Genomic DNA, 20,524 nt, shown 5'->3' with positions numbered 1-20,524 from the left:
CCCCCCAGTGCACGAATTTCGTGGCCCCTAGTTAACAATAAAATAAAATAACAATCTTAAACAATTCTTTCTGGACTTTAGGGAAAAATGAAAGCAGATTATCAGAACTTACTAGGAATACTTTCTTCTTTCCTAAGAACCTGTAATGCTTTTATTTGCTGAGATATGGTTCTAATCCACTGAGTCAGATTTGGTTGGTCTGAAAAATTTAACCTGCTAGAAAAAATTATAAAAAGTATTTAGTAGTTTGTTGTTGTTGCTTAGTTAAGATATAAAGACTCCTTAAATGATCATGAGCCTAATATTTTAAGCATATTTTTGCCAATGAAAATAGAAGTATATTATTTGTTACTATGATGCTAATAACATTATTTGTCAAAAACTTCGCTTTTTTCAGTATTGGAATTTGCAAGTATTTCTGAAATATTACAGTCCTCATACCACCACCATTATTTACTGAGTGCTTATTATGTGACAAGCACTTAGCAAAGCATTTAACAATATTAGATTCAATCCTCAAATATTAATGAAACCAGTTATATTATTATCCCCATTTTACAGATGAGGAAACTGAGGTTTAGCACTATCTAACTTGACTAGGCCATCTAAGGAACAGATCTGGCATTCAAACCCAGTCATATCACACTCCAAAGCCTTTATTCTTCATTATTATGCCCAAATTGGCTATTATGAGAAAAAATACAAAACTTAAACCACCAAAGTGAGGTGAAATCCAACAAAGGTGTTTTTTTTCTCCTTCTATGTAGTGAATCCTTAATCTAACAATGATTAATTTATCAGTTCAACTACAGATAAGTCAATACCATGATTTCCTTTTGTGATTAAAAAGCATGAGCTTGCAAGGCTCCTATGAACCAGGAGGTCACGGTTCGAATCCCAGTCAGGGCACAAGCCTACTTGGCGGGCTTGATCCTCAGTGTGGGGCCTGCAGGAGGCAATCAATCAATGATTCTCTCATCATTGATGTTTCTATCTCTCTCTCCCTTTCCCTTCCTCTCTAAAATTAATAGATTCATATTCATAAAACTTAAATTAGTATTTGTTCACGTAGATACCATAAGTCTAAATTGAGAAATGAAAATCAGATTTAAATAGTAGACAGTATTAAATCCATATTTTGAAATAAGTCACACCTATTAACTAGAAGCACCCTAAAATTTTTGAAATGACAAAAACTTTCAATTTTAAATACACCAAGGGATTTTCACTGTTTTGGCCCAACTCCTGAAGCTATTATCAGCCAATAATTTGCAAAAAAATTATATTTGTTAGAATATTCAATAAAGTCCATTTGAGCTTCTGTTCTCTCCTCTATCAATTTACTGAGCATCTCTTGAAAAGTAAGCAGGATCCTAGAAATAAAGACAGTTTCCATGAATACAAAGGAATTTTCTATAGTGTCTATGGATAAACAAGAAATTGTTAATTTTTGGCCTATTTCTTTCTAAAAACCAAAATATTTTATAGGCCTGCTAGAAGAAATGACTAAATAAAAAGTTTGGAAAGTATCTGGAAAACATTATACAATTACCTAGATTCCCCCCTCTGGGCTTATTATTTCATTATCTTCAAAGGCAACTATTGCTTTGCTATAAAGATTTTATGAGCCAAAACTTACTTGTTAAAAATATTTCTTGGAGGAAGCAGCAGTGGAATAACAGTGTTACTCAAGCACTCACAAAGGGGACAAAGGAATTCTCCATTTTCTACATCATAGCTTGTATGTAAACGTAATCTCTGTTGCCTTCGCTGTTCTTTAGCTTGAACGGAATCAAAATACCTTTACAATTAGAAAACATGAGGGATCAAAAACAACGGTAATTTTTTTCAGTAAGTACCATAAGCCTCAATCTTTTAAATAATTTGTTTTCACAAATAATGCAAAAATAAAAATCTTAACATGAACGGAATTATTTATAATACTGGTGCTTTAATTTCTGAGTTGCTTTAATGATCAGAATGGGTTCTAAGAGTTCTAAAACAGGAAAATGTGCAGTTATCCCAACTTAGTGTAGGGAGCCATGGCAACCTCAGGAAGTAACAAGTACACTGTAAAAATATTTTCTTCATCTAGTTTGTTAGTGGACATAGATCCCCACATTAAAAAATATAGCTGATATACTATGAAATTTGTCATTCCTTCATATGTATGACAAAGCAACTCAATTTTAATTGTTATTTATTAGGCAGTGATGTGGAGTTTTTAACATTTTTAGTTCTTTTTCCCCTTTTCTAGAATGGAATTCCCTATATATAAAAATTCAATTTTGAACCTCTGAATAGCTTTTCTTACCAATATTAAGAATATATTACCTTTGCCAACAATGGGCATGCATAACGTGTCCACAGCTACCAGTGTGTGTTCCACAGGACAGATCAGGGTGCATGAATAATGGATCGTATTTTTCTGCATTACAAACAAACAAAACCCAAGCTTTTAGTTTTTGTGAAATCCTTGATAAGGGCTTGTAAACTTGAAATGAAATGCTAGTTTATTCCTTTCCTTTGAGATACCAATGATTTATGCAAGACCCTGGATTATTTAGAAAGCAGGACCCTTTAACTTTCATCACCCTGGGCAAATAAAACATCCCTAAATTGTTAAATAAAATTGGAATTCTGTATTTAAGCACATCTAAGCTTTTAAACATCTCATACTCTCAGGGCACTGAGAGACTCCCATTCCCTCCAGAAGCCCCGAGCTCAGTAAAAGGGATACTCTTCATGGGGCTGCATTTAACACCTCAGGGCAGCTGGGTCACAGTGATCTCTAGCAAAACAGATGTTTTGGCAGCAACGGGGCACCCCCTAGAGAAGGCTCTGCCTAATGACAACCCATGCAGAGAAGAACCCCAATCACTGGACCAGGGTCCAAGCAGCAGCAAAATATCCAGGACAGCGGCCCAGACCAGAGGTGGGGAAAAGGGAAAATCAGTTTCTGCTCTGGTGCTAATTTTTAACATTCAAAGGAAATGAAAACTAAAGACAACCATAATATGGGTGCCTGGTTTCTTTTGGAATATTTCGAGTTCTCTGTGTACAGTAAATTAGTATTATCCTAGAAATTCTATAACATTATAGAAAGAATTACTCAAGTTTCAATTTGATTGATAGAACAGTGAAAATATCACAGCATAAAGAAAATCTGCTTACAGCCAGCCAACGTTTTTTTCTTCATGAAATAACAAAATAAATAAACTTGGCAACTTTCTCTTTGATCTGGAATGAAATTATAAATCACCTGGTTCAAATGACCATTTCAAAAGATGCGAACGGACCAATCTTTCCTAACTGGGTGCTTGGCCGTCACACTAAGCGACTTCCTTACAGAGAAAAGGCAATCTTACCAGTGAGTTTCCAAACCTCCTCTCAGTCCTACAGCGTGGAAGGCACTTGCTTGCCTTTGGCAAGTCCAGAGACAGTTTCTACTCTCAAGAAACTTACTGGTATTGCTGAAGCATATGCACACATGAACAACTCTGAGAGGGGAGACAAAGTGTCTCTGGTGGACACAGTAACGTGCAGCTAGACGCCTCTGCAGGAATGATGGCTTACTCCATCAGCAGTAGGAAGACACTCTCTGTCATTCCTCTGTAAGGGATGACTGCTTTGCTCAAGGTCACACCTCTTTCCAGAGGACCCCCAAAGCAATCACTGATCAGTTTCCGGGTACGAAGACCAGCCCCCTTGCCCCAACTCAGCATGCCTCTGGAGGACCAACCAGCTCAGAGCGCCCATGGGACTGTGTGAGGGCTTTTGTGACAGCTTAACTTCTCCCGTGCCCAAACTTGCTTCCTTCTCCCGGTCCCACACATGCTGATGCCAAGGCTCTCCCTAATAAACGTCCCAAACGGCAATCTCTATCTATCTCAGGAATTTTTCTGGGGAGAAAAAAATTAAAAAAATCTTTCAGGGGAACCCTATCTGAGATACAATCACTACTCTAAGCCAGAGTCTGACTCAAGGGTTGCTTCTCACCTAGGTAACTCACACAACTGTTCTCAAGACAGTACACTTTGGATCTATCCAGGAGACAAAATAATTGTTATTCCTGTGTGTCAACTCATATACAAGCGTGTTGAGGAATGAGAATGATTAAGTAGCAAAGCGTGTTAATGTTATATTACAAAGAAAAACTTTCCTTTGAATCCCTGGAATTTACGAGCTGTGTAATTCAGAAACAATATTTAGCCTTCTGCAATGTTTCCATATCGGTCAAGTGGGGGAATTTCTGCCTAAGTTACCTGTCGAAGATACCACCAAGACTATGGAGTTATTGTTAGTTTAATAAAATTTCTGTGTACACCACACACACTAGGTGGCAGTCATTATTTTTTTAAATATATCTTTATTGGTTTCAGAGGGGAAGGGAGAGGGAGAGAAACATCGATGAGAGAGAATCATTGATTGGCTGCCTCCTGCACACCCTCAACTGGGGATGGAGCCCATAAGCCAGGCATGTGCCCTTGACTGGAATTGAACCAGGGACCCTTCAATCTGTAGGCAGATGCTCTATCCACTAAGCCAAACCGCTAGGGCGGCAGTCATTATTAAAAGGAGAGGATGAAGCTATGACTTACCTGGATCCTGAATGACTTTATTTCTGTTTTTTGATAATACAGTTGATCTTTGAACAAATGCTGCTAGTACCATTGCCTTGCTTTCCACCTTCACCTCTTGCTCCTCTTGACACAAAATACAGGTAACAAATTGTCTTTGTTTAGGGACCTGAGTTTGTGCTGGGCCCAATGCTGTAAGTGTTGTATCTGACACCATAGGGCTGTAATGAAAGGTCATGAATATAATTAACGAGCCCAAGAAGTTTCTATATAATCACAAAACAATACCTGCCAGGTATGCACACATATGGTTTTGATGACTTAAAATGCCAGAAATCTTTCGTATTTATCAAACCATCTCCTTTAATCCTTAGAACCTTCAATATGCAACACAGAAGCCATACACTCAGTTAACTGAGCCTCGTGTACTCACTCTTTGTTTTGTTTTTGTTAATCCTCACTAGAGGATTTTTTTTTTCCCATTGATTTTTAGAGAGAGTGGAAGGAAGGAAGGAAAGGAGGGAGGGAGAGAAACACTGATGTGAAAGACACAGCGATTGGCTGCCTCCTGCACATGCCCTGGACAGGGGCTGGGGGATCGAATCTGCAAGCCAGGTACGTGCCCTTGACTGGGAATTGAACCTACAACCCTTTGGTGTGTGGCTGGTGCTCTAATCACCGAGCAACACCTGCCAGGGCACTGTGTACTCATTCTTTTGTGAGTGACAAGGGTCTCTGTATAACATTTTAAGCATACACGTTAATTATCTATAGTTAGAGATACACTCATATACTAAAAAACTCATTTATAAGATTAATTCCTTTAACTAGAGGCCACAGAATTTACCTATCAATCTTCTAAATTACTTTAGGATAAAAACTGTACTTTATGGAAAAAAATTCCTTCACAGTTGAGAATCAATGGTCAAGAGATTGAAAATTTTTGATTTTTAAAATTCTTACCTATTGTCAAGAACAGCAAAGTTAGAGGCTTCCTCTGCTACTGTCTGTTGGAAGAGGTCTTTGTTCTCGTCAATGAAGTTCCGCTGCATCTCAGACATCTGGGCCATGACCTTTTCCCGGCGCAGTCTGGCAATCTCAGCTTTTCTCTTTCTCTCAGCCTTGTCTTTGTCTCTTGAACTCTGAAATTATGCTTCATTTAATTAGACCATTAAATGCTAAAGAAAATCCCGCCCCCCAAAAAAACCCCAGAAATATCTTTATTGTAAATACTAATTAAAAACTATTCTACAATCTCACTTTTCTAAACAAAAGATTTCTTTATCAACCTAACATGTTAAAAAAAAAAAGCAGACTATAACTATTAAAAATAGACTAGTGGCACCTTTCTTGGAATTTACATTTTTGTGACTAATATCAACTATCAACTTATTGCAGATCAATTTAAATAGTGAACTTGCGACAATTTTTTGGTGTTACCACACTCTACTTTTTATACCTCTTCTGTTATGGTTCCTTCTGTCTCTGCCACAGAACTGGCGGATGAACTCTCCCTCATTTTCTTAATAGCATTAAAAGTCTACAAAAAAAAAGCATCAGTTATTCTGAAGCTATGAAACATTATCAAAATTTAAAATAAGCATTTAATGTTTCTCACAAAAAACAAGAGTGATGTAGAAAATTGTACCTTTAATATCCACCTAATCATGTCTTTGTGGACTTCCAGGTAAGGAGCATTCTGCAGTGTTTCCAGCATTGCTAGTATGCTGGGGGAGGTGTTTGGTGCTTCACCAGGTTCTAGGGCAGAAAAAATAAAAGGCGCAATAACAACAGCTAGCACTTCATAGCACATACTACTATGCACAAGATAAATGAAGTTGCTTATAACATCATGAGCCTATCAGTTATTTCAGCTCTACTTATTATAGATTTTCAGTACTTCTTAAGAATGTGACATATTTGTACTTCACAAATAAGTTAACAACTAGAAAGCTTTAATCTTTCAAAACTGACATCTTATACCAAAATGATTACTTTAATTAATTAAAGTCCAGCTAAAAAGTCTTCCTGAGATTCTATAAGTCTAAGAAAATGAATTGGGATTACAGGGGTGCATTTGTGTTTAAATATACCAATTTGCTGTGACCTTCTCTTTAATAAAACCTAAATATAAAAAATTCTTTCTTTATGAATTATTTCTTTATTTGAGGAAAAGACATGAAAGGTAAGTCCACAATTTTAAAAAAAGGTTTTTATTGATTTAAGGGATCTGGGATTGAACCTGCAACTCAGGTACATGTTCTTGGTGGATAATTAAACCCATGACCCTCTGGTGGGCAGGCCAACGATCTAATCACTGAACAACACCCATCGGGGCTCAAATCTATATTATTAAGAGTACATTTAATCCAACGTTAGCTATTTTGGTTTTATATTAAGAAATGCCCAATTACTGAGTTTTCTTATACATGTCCTTTTTATTTTTTAAAATCTTTATTACTGAAAGTAATACATATTTCTCCCTTTACGCCCCATTATAATTACTGATTTTCTTGATTTAAGTGTTACCATTCTAGCAAACTGTTCCTCTTTCCTAAAAGAAGAGATTGAACTATGTGATCTTTCATATTTTTCCAGACCTAAAATTCTGTGGCTAGAGATTAGGGATCTGGCTTTAAATAATGTGTTTTAATTATTTGAAATGTTTAGAGAGAAATATGAGGAATGTTCAGAGAAAATGATTGTTGAGAGGAAGAAAAGAGAGGAGGGCAGGGAGGGAGAACCTGAGATCGTCAAAAGATGAGTTAATGAAATTAGGAAGTTTTCTATGTGGTTATTTTAAAGTAAAAGCACTGGTGATAAAGAAGAGAAAAGGCAATGTTAATACACAGAAAGAAATACTGGCAGAGAACAGTAGCGAAAGGCTGGCACCTAAGACCACAGTTTTCAGTGAAAAGAGGCAGTTTCCTCTCTTCCTCCCACTTAACTGGGTGAGGGCAAAGGGGGAAAATGGAGATCTGTGAGCACACAGGACTATTCCTGCCCACCTCCCAGTAGAACCTGATATTCTCAGTCATCATCTTTTAGGAGGAAATGGCAGAGAACACAACACTAAACAAAGCTATAAATATAATCCCTTGCAATCGGGGAATTCATAGACGCCTATTTTACCATCTCAGCATTTAAACACCTCAGCAAATGGTTGATGGTGGTCTGGGGCAGAGAGAGTACAAGATGAGCCCGGGGCAGTCATCTTTTGTTCCCAAAAGCAACGGGCCTCTAGTACTGATTATAACGGACTATAAAACACTGAATAAAGAACAACCCACAAGTAAGATAAAAACAAAGACAACCCTAAGCAAAAAGAGTCACAGTTGCCACCCCTGCAGGTAATTATCAGACCAACTGCTTATTCTGAAAATTATAAAGAAAAGGCTCTCTTTAGAGGTAAAATGGTATGATGTCCGAAATAAATGGTTCAAAAAAGTGTGCAAATGTAAAAGCCAATGTAGCACATATACTGAGCCCAGGTGGTAGGTATATGATTATTTACAACTCTTTCAATGTAACTATGTTTGATATTTTGAATAAAAAGCTAAAAAAACCTCTTTGGCCTTTTAAAAGTCACATTACTTTATATAAAATAATATAATCCTTTAAAACTAACTTTATTATCTTCAATATATTTTTATAAAATAACATCAACAACTTAGAGTGAAGTCCTGATATAGCATACTTTGTGTTTTAAAAAGTGTATCTTAAGAGTTTAAAATGTATGAGCTACACTCGATTTAATTTTCCTGTTTATGAATGAAAATTCATATATTTTAAGTACATATAGAGCCTAAATATTTTTATAAAAAATATATCAGGATCTGATACAATACCTTTACTACACAAATGAATATTATATATAGCCTCAAATATATATTCAAATTTGGATTTCCTATAAGATCAAATAAAAGGCTATCTTACATATTTAAAATCACTGCTATTTTGAGTTAGTTTAGTAAAAAGTGTATACATACTTGATATCTTCTGAGCAAAGGTAAATGTTACTACATGCTCCTCCATGACATTCTCCAAATGCTGTTTTTCTTCTTGTAGTGCCATTCCAATTAAATGTAACACCTCAAATAAACAGGTTTTGTAACTTTTAGTAAACAAAAGTGCATATTTTTATCAGAAATAACAAAAAAGAATTTAGTATTGAAAAAAAGAAAAATCAAAGTATTAATGATTAAGTGCAATAAAAACAATTCGAAGTATTAATTTTTATTAAATTCAAACTTTACGGTTCATTTTGTAATAAAGCAAGGGAACAATTTCTATTTTAGCTAAGAAGAAAATTCAACTGCAAATGCTTAGGGTAAGTTAAAATTATTTCCATATGTGACCAGCAACTCCAGGACTTAAAAAGCTTTGAGATTACTCTAGGTCTAGGGAAGCCTAGAGTACAGAAACCGAATCCCTACAGTCTTAAAAAATCTTCTAAGAATCAATGGCCAAATGATTATAGCTGCAAACATCTACCATGTAATTATCTAGTCTACAATACAACTTAGTTTAATTTCTGTATCTAAAAATCTTAATCATCTCAGAAAGACACATACTTTTATCTCTAATACCCTACAATTTACAAAGATATTCAGAGTTCTTCAGTATATCTCAAAAAATTAATTACCAGACTTCTAAGAAAACATGTTACTACACTGACTCTACCTGTATTTTGATTGCTCATACCGTGCTTTCCAATTTTTGAAGCAGATATGTGCGTGGTGTCTTTGCACCTGTCCTCAGACATAGGGCTCTTGTGGTTGTCAGATGTGCTAAAACTTGGTTAGCCTGAATGACAGGCAGCAACCGCTACAGTAGGACCAGTCAATGAGAGACAGATTGGCCAACAGGACCAAGATAATCACAACCATGTGGTCTAAAAAAATCTGTCAGGCTTGTATTTTATCGGCAGACACAAAAGCAGTAACAATATATTTTAAATTAAGGTAACTAACACTACATTTGTCCTAAATGTTCTGTGTACAGATACTGACAAAAGTATTTTGGCTTTTACTACAAAAGATATAAATAATAAATGTCTTCAAACCTACCCTTTGCAACATGGACTCAGACCAGGCATATCCATTATGTTCCACAGCCCAGTGCAGTATTGTTCTTATGATGTACAACATGACATCTGACTGCAAAATGTTAACCAGGCTTGCAAACAGAGGGCAGAATGGAGGCAAAGCTGGAGGTGGAAGCGCTGAAAATAAAGTTATTATTGGTTTCTTCTGTAGAACATGCTTAAAAAACTATTTCTTTATTAGATACGTTTGATAGTCTTCACTCAAAGAATTATTCATTAACATGCATCTTAGAGCTATATTTTACCTTAAGGACAGTCAAATGCCTAAAAACAGCTTCATAAATAGCAGTACAAAGGAAAGGCTTTCTTTTCTCTAGAAATTTCTTAAAACCTGAGATAAAACCATTAAGCAAGAGATGACTCAGTATAGGTGATTTCTATATTAATATATTTATTAGTCCTGTGAATGTTCACTAGGGAAGCTTATATTTAGATCTTCCACTTCACCAGGATAAACATCAGTGTCAACAGAAAACAATTTTAATAACTAAGAGACTGACATGAGATTTTTGGAAAAATTAAAAATACCTGTATCTTCCCTATTTTGTCTTTTTAATTTCCGTTGAGCTTCCTCTGCCTAATAAAAGAAAAGTAATTTGGACAGGAAATTAGTAATACAAAACAGCCTAATATCTGAAACTACTGACATAATCTTTGTCATATTATCTTCTGACTTCAGAAGATTTTTATCTTTAGTTTTTCAATTCCCCCATTGATATATCAAGGTTAATCCCCCCACTCCCACAATGGGTTCTGTTTTGCTTTACAATGGAGGAGAAACATGTACAACCAAAAACTATTTAGGTTTGAATGCTATGACATGCATCAAAAACCAAACAAAAACTTAATGTTTAAGTTTTATTTAACGCCATTTCTTGAAAAAGTATTTTAAGAGTAGACTGCTAAAAGGCAAAATTTAACTAGCTAAGAATAATTAGGAAAATTCCTAACTCACTCTGGAAAGGCGCAATGCTAAGTTGTAGCAATTCTGAAATGCGTATAAAAGAAACTGATTATAATACAGGTTGTCAATTTGTCTTCAAAGGCCAATAAAATACAGTTATATGTGTGTGGGTATGTACACTATCATATAGATCTTATATATCTATCACAAAACACTGGGGGCGGGGACACCCAAAATGTTAGGTGGTGTTATAAATAACTTGTCTTTTCTTGTTTGTATCTTTTTATATTTTCCAACTTTCCTACAATAAAAATGTATCCCTTTTTACTCTGTGAAAAGCAGTAAATTTTGCTTAGACTGAAACAACAGGAAAACCCAACCCAACCCAACCCTTCCCCAGTACACTTTTAATTTTTCCAATTACCTTGGACTGCTCTGCCCTTGAAAAGTGATAGAAATATAAGCTGAACTCTTTGGCACATTCTGGTTTCAGTTCATACATGCCTCTTCCTGTTAATCCAGGCTTCCTAGGGGGAAAAACGGTCCTTAAAATACTATTACTAAAGTCATACTAATGACTAATTCATGAGATAGTCTTAGATAACAGAATAAAAAATCAGAACTATTGCCCTAGCTCAGTGGTCGGCAAACTCATTAGTCAACAGAGCCAAATATCAACAGTACAACGATTGAAATTTCTTTTGAGAGCCAAATTTTTTAAACTTAAACTATGTAGGTAGGTACACTGTTATTAACTTAATTAGGGTACTCCTAAGGCTTAGGAGTGGTTGAGTGTCCAACTATGAACCAGGAGGTCCCAGGTTTGAGCCCAGTCAAGAGCACATACCCGGTTGCAGGCTCGATCCCCAGGAGGCAGCCAATCAATGATTCTCTTTTATCATTGATGTTTCTATCTATCTCTCTTCCTCTCCCTTCCTCTCTGAAATCAATAAAAATACATTAAAAAAACAACAACATAACAACAAAAACCAGAACTCTCATATATTGCTGGTGAGTGTAAGCTGGTACTCCTTACCTTTTTAAAAAATATATCTTTATTGATTTCAGAGAGGAAGGGAGAGGGAGAGAGAGAGAGAGAAACATCAATGATGAGAGAGAATCATTGATTGGCTGCCTCCTGCATGCCCCCTACTGGGGATCGAGCTTGCAACCCAGGCATGTGCCCTTGACCGGAATTGAACCCAGGACCCTTCAGTCCCCAGGCTGATGCTTTATTCACTGAGCCAAACCAGCTAGGGCTGGGACTCCTTTCTGTGGATGAAATTGGCAATCTACATTCCACACTTTACATGTATCCATTTTATCTAGCACATCCACATTGAGTTTACCCTAACTGGACAAGTGAATCTGATGGCGGTGCAGTTGCAACAATTCAAAGTCTAACAGGGAATAGGTTACACACATAATGACATCTCCAAACAATAGAACACCATTAAAAATGATGTTAACTTCTATATTTTGACATGTAAAGATGTCTGCAATACCAAGTAGAAAAAAGTAGGTACAATTTTAGGATTTAAAGAATTATTTTCTATATATGTATATTTTTTCTTAAAGTGTGTCTTGTCTTCATAAGTGACAAAAATAAAGACATTGCCATTGGGATGGGGACCAGGAAGAAGGAGGATTAAGACACTGCCTCCACAACCTTATGGGGATAAACTAGTTTACTGAATGGGCCACACACTGGACACCAGAGACGGCAGCACTCAGAGGCCATTCCACAGCTTAGGTGGCACATTCAAATGTAACAATGAAAGCAATTTTAAGGAAGCTTAATGCATTTATTTACATCATCTGCTCAGGTTAATTTTAATTATCTAAAGCTATGAACACCTATTCTGAATACAGTGAAAATCTTCGTAACGCTACTTTAAGTTGCTGAGCACAGGGCTAGATAATAAAAAGTCAGTGAGAAATATAGTTGTGAATTATGTATTTGGAAATGTTACTCTCTGAAGGCAACAATATCATTCTCAGTTCCATCAAATGAAGCACTCTAAAAAAATGAATGTATAAAAAAAATGAATGAGAAAAAATATAAAGTAAACTCACTTGAAATGGGCAACTGCTTCAATGACACTCTCCATGCCAGTCTCCTTGTTCTCCTAATGGTATAGGAAACAAATTAAAAAGAAGTCATTACCATAGGGAATCAAGGTGACAGCTTTCAAAAGGAATTAAATGAAAACAAAGTACATACAATATTTAAATAAAATTTGTGTACAATACTGTAATGTTTTGTGAAGCAGTTATACTAATTTCTTATCTATGTTCAGTAAGATAACATTTCCTAAATCATATCCCATTCATAGTAAGATGTTACTAAGAATACTGTGAATAAAGAATTTTCTGGTGAAAAATGTTTGGTAAGAATAGTTGCAAGGCATATTCACTTTTAAAATGCTGTTTTAAATTTTATTACTCCTTATTCTAAAGTCTAACTGAAATTAATTGCTTTATCTAGTAACTCAGGATTCATTTCTTGCATTAAAAAGTACAACTAATTTTCTTTTTAAGATCAATAAAAATTTTTTAAAAAATATATCTTTATTGATTTCAGAGAGGAAGGGATAGATAGAAACATCAATGATGAGAGAATCATTGATTGGCTGCCTCCTGCACGCCCCTCACTGGGGATCAAGCCTGCTGCAACCCGGGCATGTGCCCTTGACCGGAATCGAACCTGGGACCCTTCAGTTCGCAGGCTGACACTCTATCCACTGAGACAAACCAGCCAGGGCTCAATAAAATTTTTTATTGATTTTTAGAGAGAAGAAGGGAGAGAGAAAAACATAACATCAATTGCTGCATGCCCCCTACCAGGGATCAACCCAGCAACCTGGTATCGACGTGCCCCGACCAGGAATAGAACTGGCAACCTTTCAGTGCACGAGCAATGCTCAACCAACTGAGCATCACTGGCCAGGGCTAAAGAACAATAAAATCCTATCTTACCTCGATAGTTAGGGATATTAAAAAATTACTGTTGTTTTCTTTCCGGTGTGTTAATGACATATAGACAGATTTTCTTAAAAGCCCTTCTCTTTTAGATCAGTTTCTCAACATTGGTACTCTGACCTTTGGACCAGCTAATTCTTTGTTATGGGGTGTGTGTGTGTGTGTGTGTGTGTGCGCGCGCGCTCACACGTGTGCACGCACATATCCTGTATATTGTACAATGTTAAGCAGTATCCCTGGCCTATGCTCACTGGATGCCTGTAGCAACACACACCCTGCCTGAGTACCAAAGGTCCCCTTGGGGTCAAAATCATCCCTGGTTAAAAACTGGTTTAGGTATGTACAGTGCTATTAATAGATGAAATGGTAAACCTCTACAAAATAATCCAGTGGGGTGTAGGGACGAGGGGTTGGGGTAAAGATAAAACAAGACTGGCCATCTGTTGAAGCCAGTGATGGGTTCTTTATGTTTTCTATTTCTACAGAGCTTCAGAAGTTTTCATAATGCGAAGTTTAAAGGAAGGATTCCGATGCAACAGTACAGGTTTAAATCCTAGAAGAATGAAACTAGAGTTCAAAGTTTCTATCTATATTTAACATTTGGGAAAACATTTTGAAAAGACTCAATGAAAATTAAGTCCTTTCCCAACTTTAACTTTGGGGTTTCTAAAAAGCCCTTGGCTGAAAAATAGGTGGCTTAGCACTTATGATCCTGGGAGGGAAAATCATTATAATTAACCTATGAAAGCCCATGTGCGTTACCATTTTACATTCACTAAAAAGAGAAATGGTTCAATAAGGAATCTTCAGAAGGAAAAGGTTCTGGAAAATGTTAGTTTACTCAACACAGCTGAGTAGGTTTTTCTTACTCCCTTCTTCAAAATACTCTATCCATGTCAACTTTGTACTAAAGATCCTATAGTAACCTCCCTCTAATGGATATCATTTTTATATAACATACTTCATTTCCAAGGACTAGATTTACTTTTATTCAGCTACTTACCTCTTTCAAAGCTTCACTGTAAAATATTCTGTTCCTATGCTGCTTTCCACTTCCAGTCCCTAGTATTCTCTTTTTCTGATTATTTCTAGTAAGAGTGACTTGAGTTATACATGTCCTCGAATTGTGGAAAAGGTATATAAAGTAAATCTATAAATACTAAGACTGATAGGTAGAAAAAGACTGTTATAATTTTCTTTTTAAAAATGTAGGTACTTACATCTTCAGGTAAAGACTTTACCAATTCACTATGAGCCATAGGTTTGATGCTCAACTGATGGATAATCTCTCGCTTAATTTCATCTGTAGCGTTTACCTGTCCAACGCCAGGACTAAATCTCTCTCCTGTTAACAATGAAAAAGTATACTCACACACACACATTTAACATAAATATAATACTTATGTGACATATACTTATAATTCACACAACACAATATATTTTTCTTTCTGTATAATGGAAAAGCAATGACTGGCCTAGCAACGAGCTAGGGGAGTGGAGCTCCCAATTGTACTTCTGAGTCTCAGGAACAACTGCTGAGTGCAGGTTTTAGACAGTGGCGAGAACTTTGGTTGCAATTTTGAAAGAATAGAATCAGAAGGTTGGACGGGATTAGATACAGTAAAGACTTGGTACAGCAATAGTTGTACCAGTAGTCTAGGGAACTGCTTTCATGCCACCTGCCACATGGTAGCAGGGAAGGAGAGCCTTCCTCTGAGTCCTATCTAGTGGCAAATGAGATATCATCTTCTAATACCTCCTTCACTGGTATCTCCTCCTGATAGTTGCCAGGAGTCTCTGTGATATAGACTTTAGAGTCTGAAATACCAGGGGAGGTAGAAGAAGGTAAAGAAGAAAAGAATAGCAAAGATGGAGGCAACAGGACTGAAAATATAGGCAATAAAATATCTGCATCGACTAGCTATAGGTCTCTGTTAACTCGGAACTGTTATGTCTGAAGTCAATATGTCACTTTTGCACCACAAACCATGGAGGGAAATATAGCTAAGATATAAAGTAACAGTAAATAGCTCCTAACTATCCTATTCTTGCTAGCTAAATTCTCCTGCTCCCCCACTCCACAACACTAAGAGTCTTTCACAGTATCCTGCTTCAGCAGTTGCACTCTCTTTTTCCCGAAGCAACAGCGTTGTTACTCTCACCATTACAGTAAGCAGAGGGGAGAAAAATCTCCTTCCCCTAAAACTGAGTAACCACCCAAACAAAAGAAACATGGTTTAGAAACTCTGAACTACATGCTACCACAATAGCCAATATCATTTGCAAACGTCTCAAAACAATTCAGACTTACCAACCAGCATTATAATGAGGTACAGCATTTCTTCTATCAGAGTGTTGTTTTGCTGGACTACATCCTGTGACAAGTGGTGGGGGAATAAAGCTCAGAGATAAGAATGAAGATACTGTATTATTTCAATGATTAACATAAAAAAACGAAAGCTGTTTCTTTAATGATGTGTTGTGGTCTCATGAAACATACTCTTACCTTATGGGTAATTTCAGAACTAAGTCTTTTTCCATAGTCTGGAGTACTGAAAATCTGATAAAGTTCGAAGCGACTGAGCATTATCATCAGGAAATGATTTGGATCCATCATGGAGACACCTGTCTTTTTTTTTTTTTTTTAGATGAAGAAAAAGAGGAAGGTCAAAAGCCCTATTAAACAATTAGTGAAAAATATTTTGGCTTGTACAAGAGAAAGCTGCTTACTTGTTCACCAATCCCAATAAAAGATGGAAACCCATTTAACCCCATTCCCTACTTGTGGTAGCTTTACGTGTGGACAGGAATCTAAGCTAGTAAAACAAAACAAAACAAAACAAAACAAACCAAAACAAACCCCTAAATCCATACATCAGAATAATGTGGATTTTATGTTCTCTTTTCTCTTAATGCTTTGAATTAACTGTATCCCTCTGGATTCTATTCTAAAGTTTTATTTCAGGGTTCCCTCATGGCAAATTCAGGGAGTTTTAACATAGTTAAGTATCATAGTTCTTGGAAATCAATTTAAGGGGTTGGGTTTTTAGCCAGAGAGAAATGAAGAAAGGATAGCTTTCAGGTTACTTACTTTAACAATTATATGATAGTTGAACATTTCACCAAGGTAGAAAACTCAAGAGATGAAGGAGGTATGGAGGAAGTAAGAGTTATATTTTGAATATGTTCATGTTAAATCTGAAATGTGTCCAAAAATCTCGATGGAAATGTTCTATAGCCCATTAGTCATATAAGTTTGGAGTTTAGTAGATGGGGCTAGACTAGAGTTATTAGACCTGGGAGTGATTATAAGTGTTTGGGTTCTATGGAATTAATAAGAAAAAAAATACTCCCCATACCTTTAAGTGTAATGTTTTTAATTCATTACCTGAAGCATTATTATATCCTTGTCAAACATTTCACGTCTGCATTTCACATTATGGTAGTAATAAATCTAAAAAAAAAATTCATTATATTGGGTAAATAGGCTTTCATTTGTGCAGCTCCATCCTCTCCCCACATTCCGAAAGAGCAAATGGGTTTTGGGCAAGTGTGCATGCGCACACAATGTGGTTTCTGCAACAATACTCTTAATAAAGATTAATGAATTAAAAATTTCCATATTACAGTGGTCACTCCATGGTTCACATTTTGGATCCAACTTTCTGAATTTCTCAACAAAGTTATTTCTATAAGGTTCATAGCTAAGAAAAATGGGGGGGGGGGGACCTATATCAATCCTTGGTGAGGTTTAAAAATTAAAACCTCAATTTTGGAGTTATACTAACAGAAATTTTATCGTTAAACCTAATTTAAGTAGATAAAAATCTGAATTTTAATTTTTTTAAATATCTAACTTTGTCCTAAAAATGATTGCAAATAAAGAATCAAGAAAAGTGCACTCCTACCTTAATATTGTTTCTTGACAAAGTATAGATAAAAGTTTTAAAAACTTTTTGGTTTAACATATTTATCTTCTCAAATAATTTTAATATAGGTACAACTTTTAATGACTAAGTACATTGAAAATTACATCCTTCACAGAAGCCAAGGAATGAATTGAAAAATCTCCATAGAATTAAGACACTTACCTGGTTTACCAGAGAGAACCCATTTCTCCTCCACATTCCTGCGTGTACTTGGGCACATAAAACAAGGCATCTAAGAGGGTGTTCTATCAACATGGGTGGGCTGAGTTCACTCTGTATATACAAAAACAGAAACACAAAGGTCTCAATGCTGAAGAATACTGTTTGATAGAGACTGAAGTTTTAAATAAAACACAACTTAAAATTCTTTCAAAGTATGTTTGTGTGATGGTTAGTTTTATGTCAGCTTGGCTAGGCCATGGTACCATTTTTTAAGACCAGGCTAGATGTTTCTCTGAAGCTATTTTGTAGATGTGATTAATATTTAAGTCAGTAGTCTTTGAATAAAGCAGATTATTCTTCATAACAGGGGGTGGACCTCATCCAATTAGCTGAAGGTTTTAAGATAAAAGACTGAGGTCCCCCCAAACAGGAAGAAATTCTGCTTCCAGACTGCCTTTGGGCCTCAGACTGCAATGTCAAAGTTGGGAATCTGGCCTGGCCTGTCAAACTGCCCTGCAGCCATATTTCAGACTTGCCAGACCTCATAACTGCATGAGCCCATTCCTTACAATGAATCATTCTAAGTCTCTTCCTCTCTCCATACATAAACACGTGAGCACGCATACACACACTCTTCTTTTTCTCTCTTTATCGATTCTGTTTCTCTGGAGAACCCTGACTAATAAACTTTGTTCCAAAATGATTTCAAATACACGAAGCATAATAAATAGGCATTTACTTTTAAAGTTAGTACTACTTACTAGAGGTAGGAGCTCTGGAAATTTATATGCCACTTCACTTTTGCTTAATAACACGTGCAAACCTACATGGAAGAACAAACAAAAATGTATTTTTATAAGTGAAACTCTTTAGGAGAAAAAACCCCCTAAATAATCACTCACTTTAGATAACTTCTTTTCTCTTTGAGAACCTATCATGCTACAAATTATGATATAGAATGAATTACACTAATAAATAAAGCCTTCCTCTCACGAACCTCTGCATCAAAGGCACACTTGGAACTAGCCTTAATTACATGTACCAACATACACTGATGACATTTTCTAAGTAAATGTTAGGCACAGAAACATAGCAAGAGCAGACATATAACTATCAAAGTAACTTATATATGTTTGCCAACGTTAACAGTCATATTTCACTTGGTAATGGAGTTTCTTCCCATTTGAAGTATTGTAGTGCAAGATCCTTCTAGAAACTGAACAGAGAAACTGGCCCTGGGATTCACTGTATTGATGTTAACCTCAGAATTAAGTTCTTCAGAACTTCCAGTTTAGGATCAAAGCTCTCTATTTCCTAAATGCAAAGGGCTCATTCATAGCTCAACCTTAGTGCCGGGAGCCGGTCCATCCTTGCTGTTTCAAGGGACCTGGCATATATGGCATACTGTTCTTAAAATGTTTGGTCACATTCTTGGCACTATGTGTTTTAACCAAGGTCACCTCTCTGAGAAAGGTTGTTTCCCCAGGTAGGGATTTTCCCCTGAAGTTAGGGAGGGAATAAAACCTCTTAACTGCCAGGCGGGTAATTAATCACTTTAACTACGAACAATCATGCTTATGTACATAATCTTTACTCCCTGGAATGGAGATAAGAAACGCCCTAACCTTTGGAATAGAGATTGATAGGATTGGGATCAACTGGTATAAATACAGATGTAACAAGACAGAGAGACAGAACTTAGATGAGGATCCGAGAGACAGAACTTAGAAGACAGAACTTAGAAGACAGAACCTACACAGAACCTAGAGACAGAAGATCTTCGCTGGAGAGAACATGGCAAAAGATCCTGGACTGAACCTGACTACAGAAATTGGCAAGAGAACCTGACTGGAGATCCTAACCAGAACTTTGCTGAAGAACCTAGACATAGAACTTGGCTAGAGAACCTCACTATGATGATCATCTGAATGCTGTCTCCGTGTCATTCCTTCTTTGCCGACTCCGTCTACACCTTTGGGAACCCCTGGACCTGCTGGGGTTGGACCCCGGCACCTTAGATAATTCTGTTAACTAAGAATTAATTGTCCTGTTTATGTTGTATAAACAGACAATGCTTTTTACAATTTTATCAATAAACTAGAGGCCCGATGCACGAAATCTGTGCAAGAGCCTTACCCGCCCAGCCATGGGCTGCTTAGCCCCCGCCTATCATGGCTTCATCTGGAAGGAAGGACATCCAGAAGGACATCTGGTCTAATTAGCATATTACGCTTTTTTTATTATAGATATTGGCCACTTGGTCAAGCCTGGTTTGAGGCTTTCCTCATCCAAGAAGACTTGCATTATGAATCTCATTCTAATAACATATACAGTACTCTCAGCATTTGCCACTCAAGCTCCATTAGCACACACTCCAAGTTGTTCTTGAACTGTTTTGGATATGCTTACTTAGCTCTCCAATTAGATTATAAGCATTCAGGCCAAGGCTTGTCAAACACAGTGAGACAGAATGCTCAAAAATGTTCAATGACAGCCCTGGTCAGTTTTGCTCAGTGGTTAGAGGGCTGCGGATTTAATTCCCAGTCAAGGGCACATACCTCTGTTTCAGGTTCCCCAGCACTGGTAGGGGCGTGTGCAGGAGGTAACCAATCAATGTGTCTCTCTCACATCAATGTTTCTCTTTCTCTCCTCTGATCCTCCTTCCCTTCCACTTTATTTTAGAAATCAATGAAAAAAATATCCTCAGATAAGGATAAAAAAAAAAGTTCACTGAGAGAGCTGAGGGAGGTTAAAAAGGTAGGCAGAAAATGGTACATTTCAGAGTATTGACTATTTTCTCTGTGGATAACTATCAGCATCAGTTACCACTCAAACAACCAGATTTTTAAAGGCAGAAAAA

General features: G+C 36.5%; 1 protein-coding gene across 16 annotated transcripts in view; it reads right to left on the bottom strand.

Annotated features, from left to right (window-relative positions):
* The window catches only part of UBR2 (ubiquitin protein ligase E3 component n-recognin 2), a 137,596-nt gene that overhangs the window by 29,070 nt on the left and 88,002 nt on the right, over positions 1 to 20,524 (bottom strand). For 9 of the 16 annotated variants that reach the window (XM_015572187.1, XM_015572178.1, XM_015572177.1 and 6 more), the window contains 18 exons: positions 18,426 to 18,487; positions 17,665 to 17,775; positions 16,962 to 17,027; positions 16,080 to 16,202; positions 15,885 to 15,948; positions 14,794 to 14,918; positions 12,668 to 12,720; positions 11,016 to 11,136; positions 10,216 to 10,264; positions 9,650 to 9,804; positions 8,570 to 8,672; positions 6,229 to 6,338; positions 6,040 to 6,120; positions 5,544 to 5,722; positions 4,602 to 4,801; positions 2,335 to 2,428; positions 1,640 to 1,801; positions 113 to 216 (listed from right to left, as the gene is read on the bottom strand). In XM_015572187.1, coding sequence (XP_015427673.1) covers positions 113 to 216; positions 1,640 to 1,801; positions 2,335 to 2,428; positions 4,602 to 4,801; positions 5,544 to 5,722; positions 6,040 to 6,120; positions 6,229 to 6,338; positions 8,570 to 8,672; positions 9,650 to 9,804; positions 10,216 to 10,264; positions 11,016 to 11,136; positions 12,668 to 12,720; positions 14,794 to 14,918; positions 15,885 to 15,948; positions 16,080 to 16,202; positions 16,962 to 17,027; positions 17,665 to 17,775; positions 18,426 to 18,487 — 1,962 coding nt within the window. Of the gene's footprint in view, positions 1 to 112; positions 217 to 1,639; positions 1,802 to 2,334; positions 2,429 to 4,601; positions 4,802 to 5,543; positions 5,723 to 6,039; positions 6,121 to 6,228; positions 6,339 to 8,569; positions 8,673 to 9,649; positions 9,805 to 10,215; positions 10,265 to 11,015; positions 11,137 to 12,667; positions 12,721 to 14,793; positions 14,919 to 15,884; positions 15,949 to 16,079; positions 16,203 to 16,961; positions 17,028 to 17,664; positions 17,776 to 18,425; positions 18,488 to 20,524 lie in introns of those variants that run through there. The other 7 variants (XM_015572180.1, XM_006776343.2, XM_015572179.1 and 4 more) reach the window with 6 other exon arrangements.

Source organism: Myotis davidii, unplaced genomic scaffold (genome assembly GCF_000327345.1).
Source record: "Myotis davidii unplaced genomic scaffold, ASM32734v1 scaffold167, whole genome shotgun sequence".
NCBI lineage: Eukaryota > Metazoa > Chordata > Mammalia > Chiroptera > Vespertilionidae > Myotis > Myotis davidii.
The sequence above is the reverse complement of the archived record's forward strand: the minus strand, read 5'-3'. Positions and strand labels throughout refer to the sequence as shown.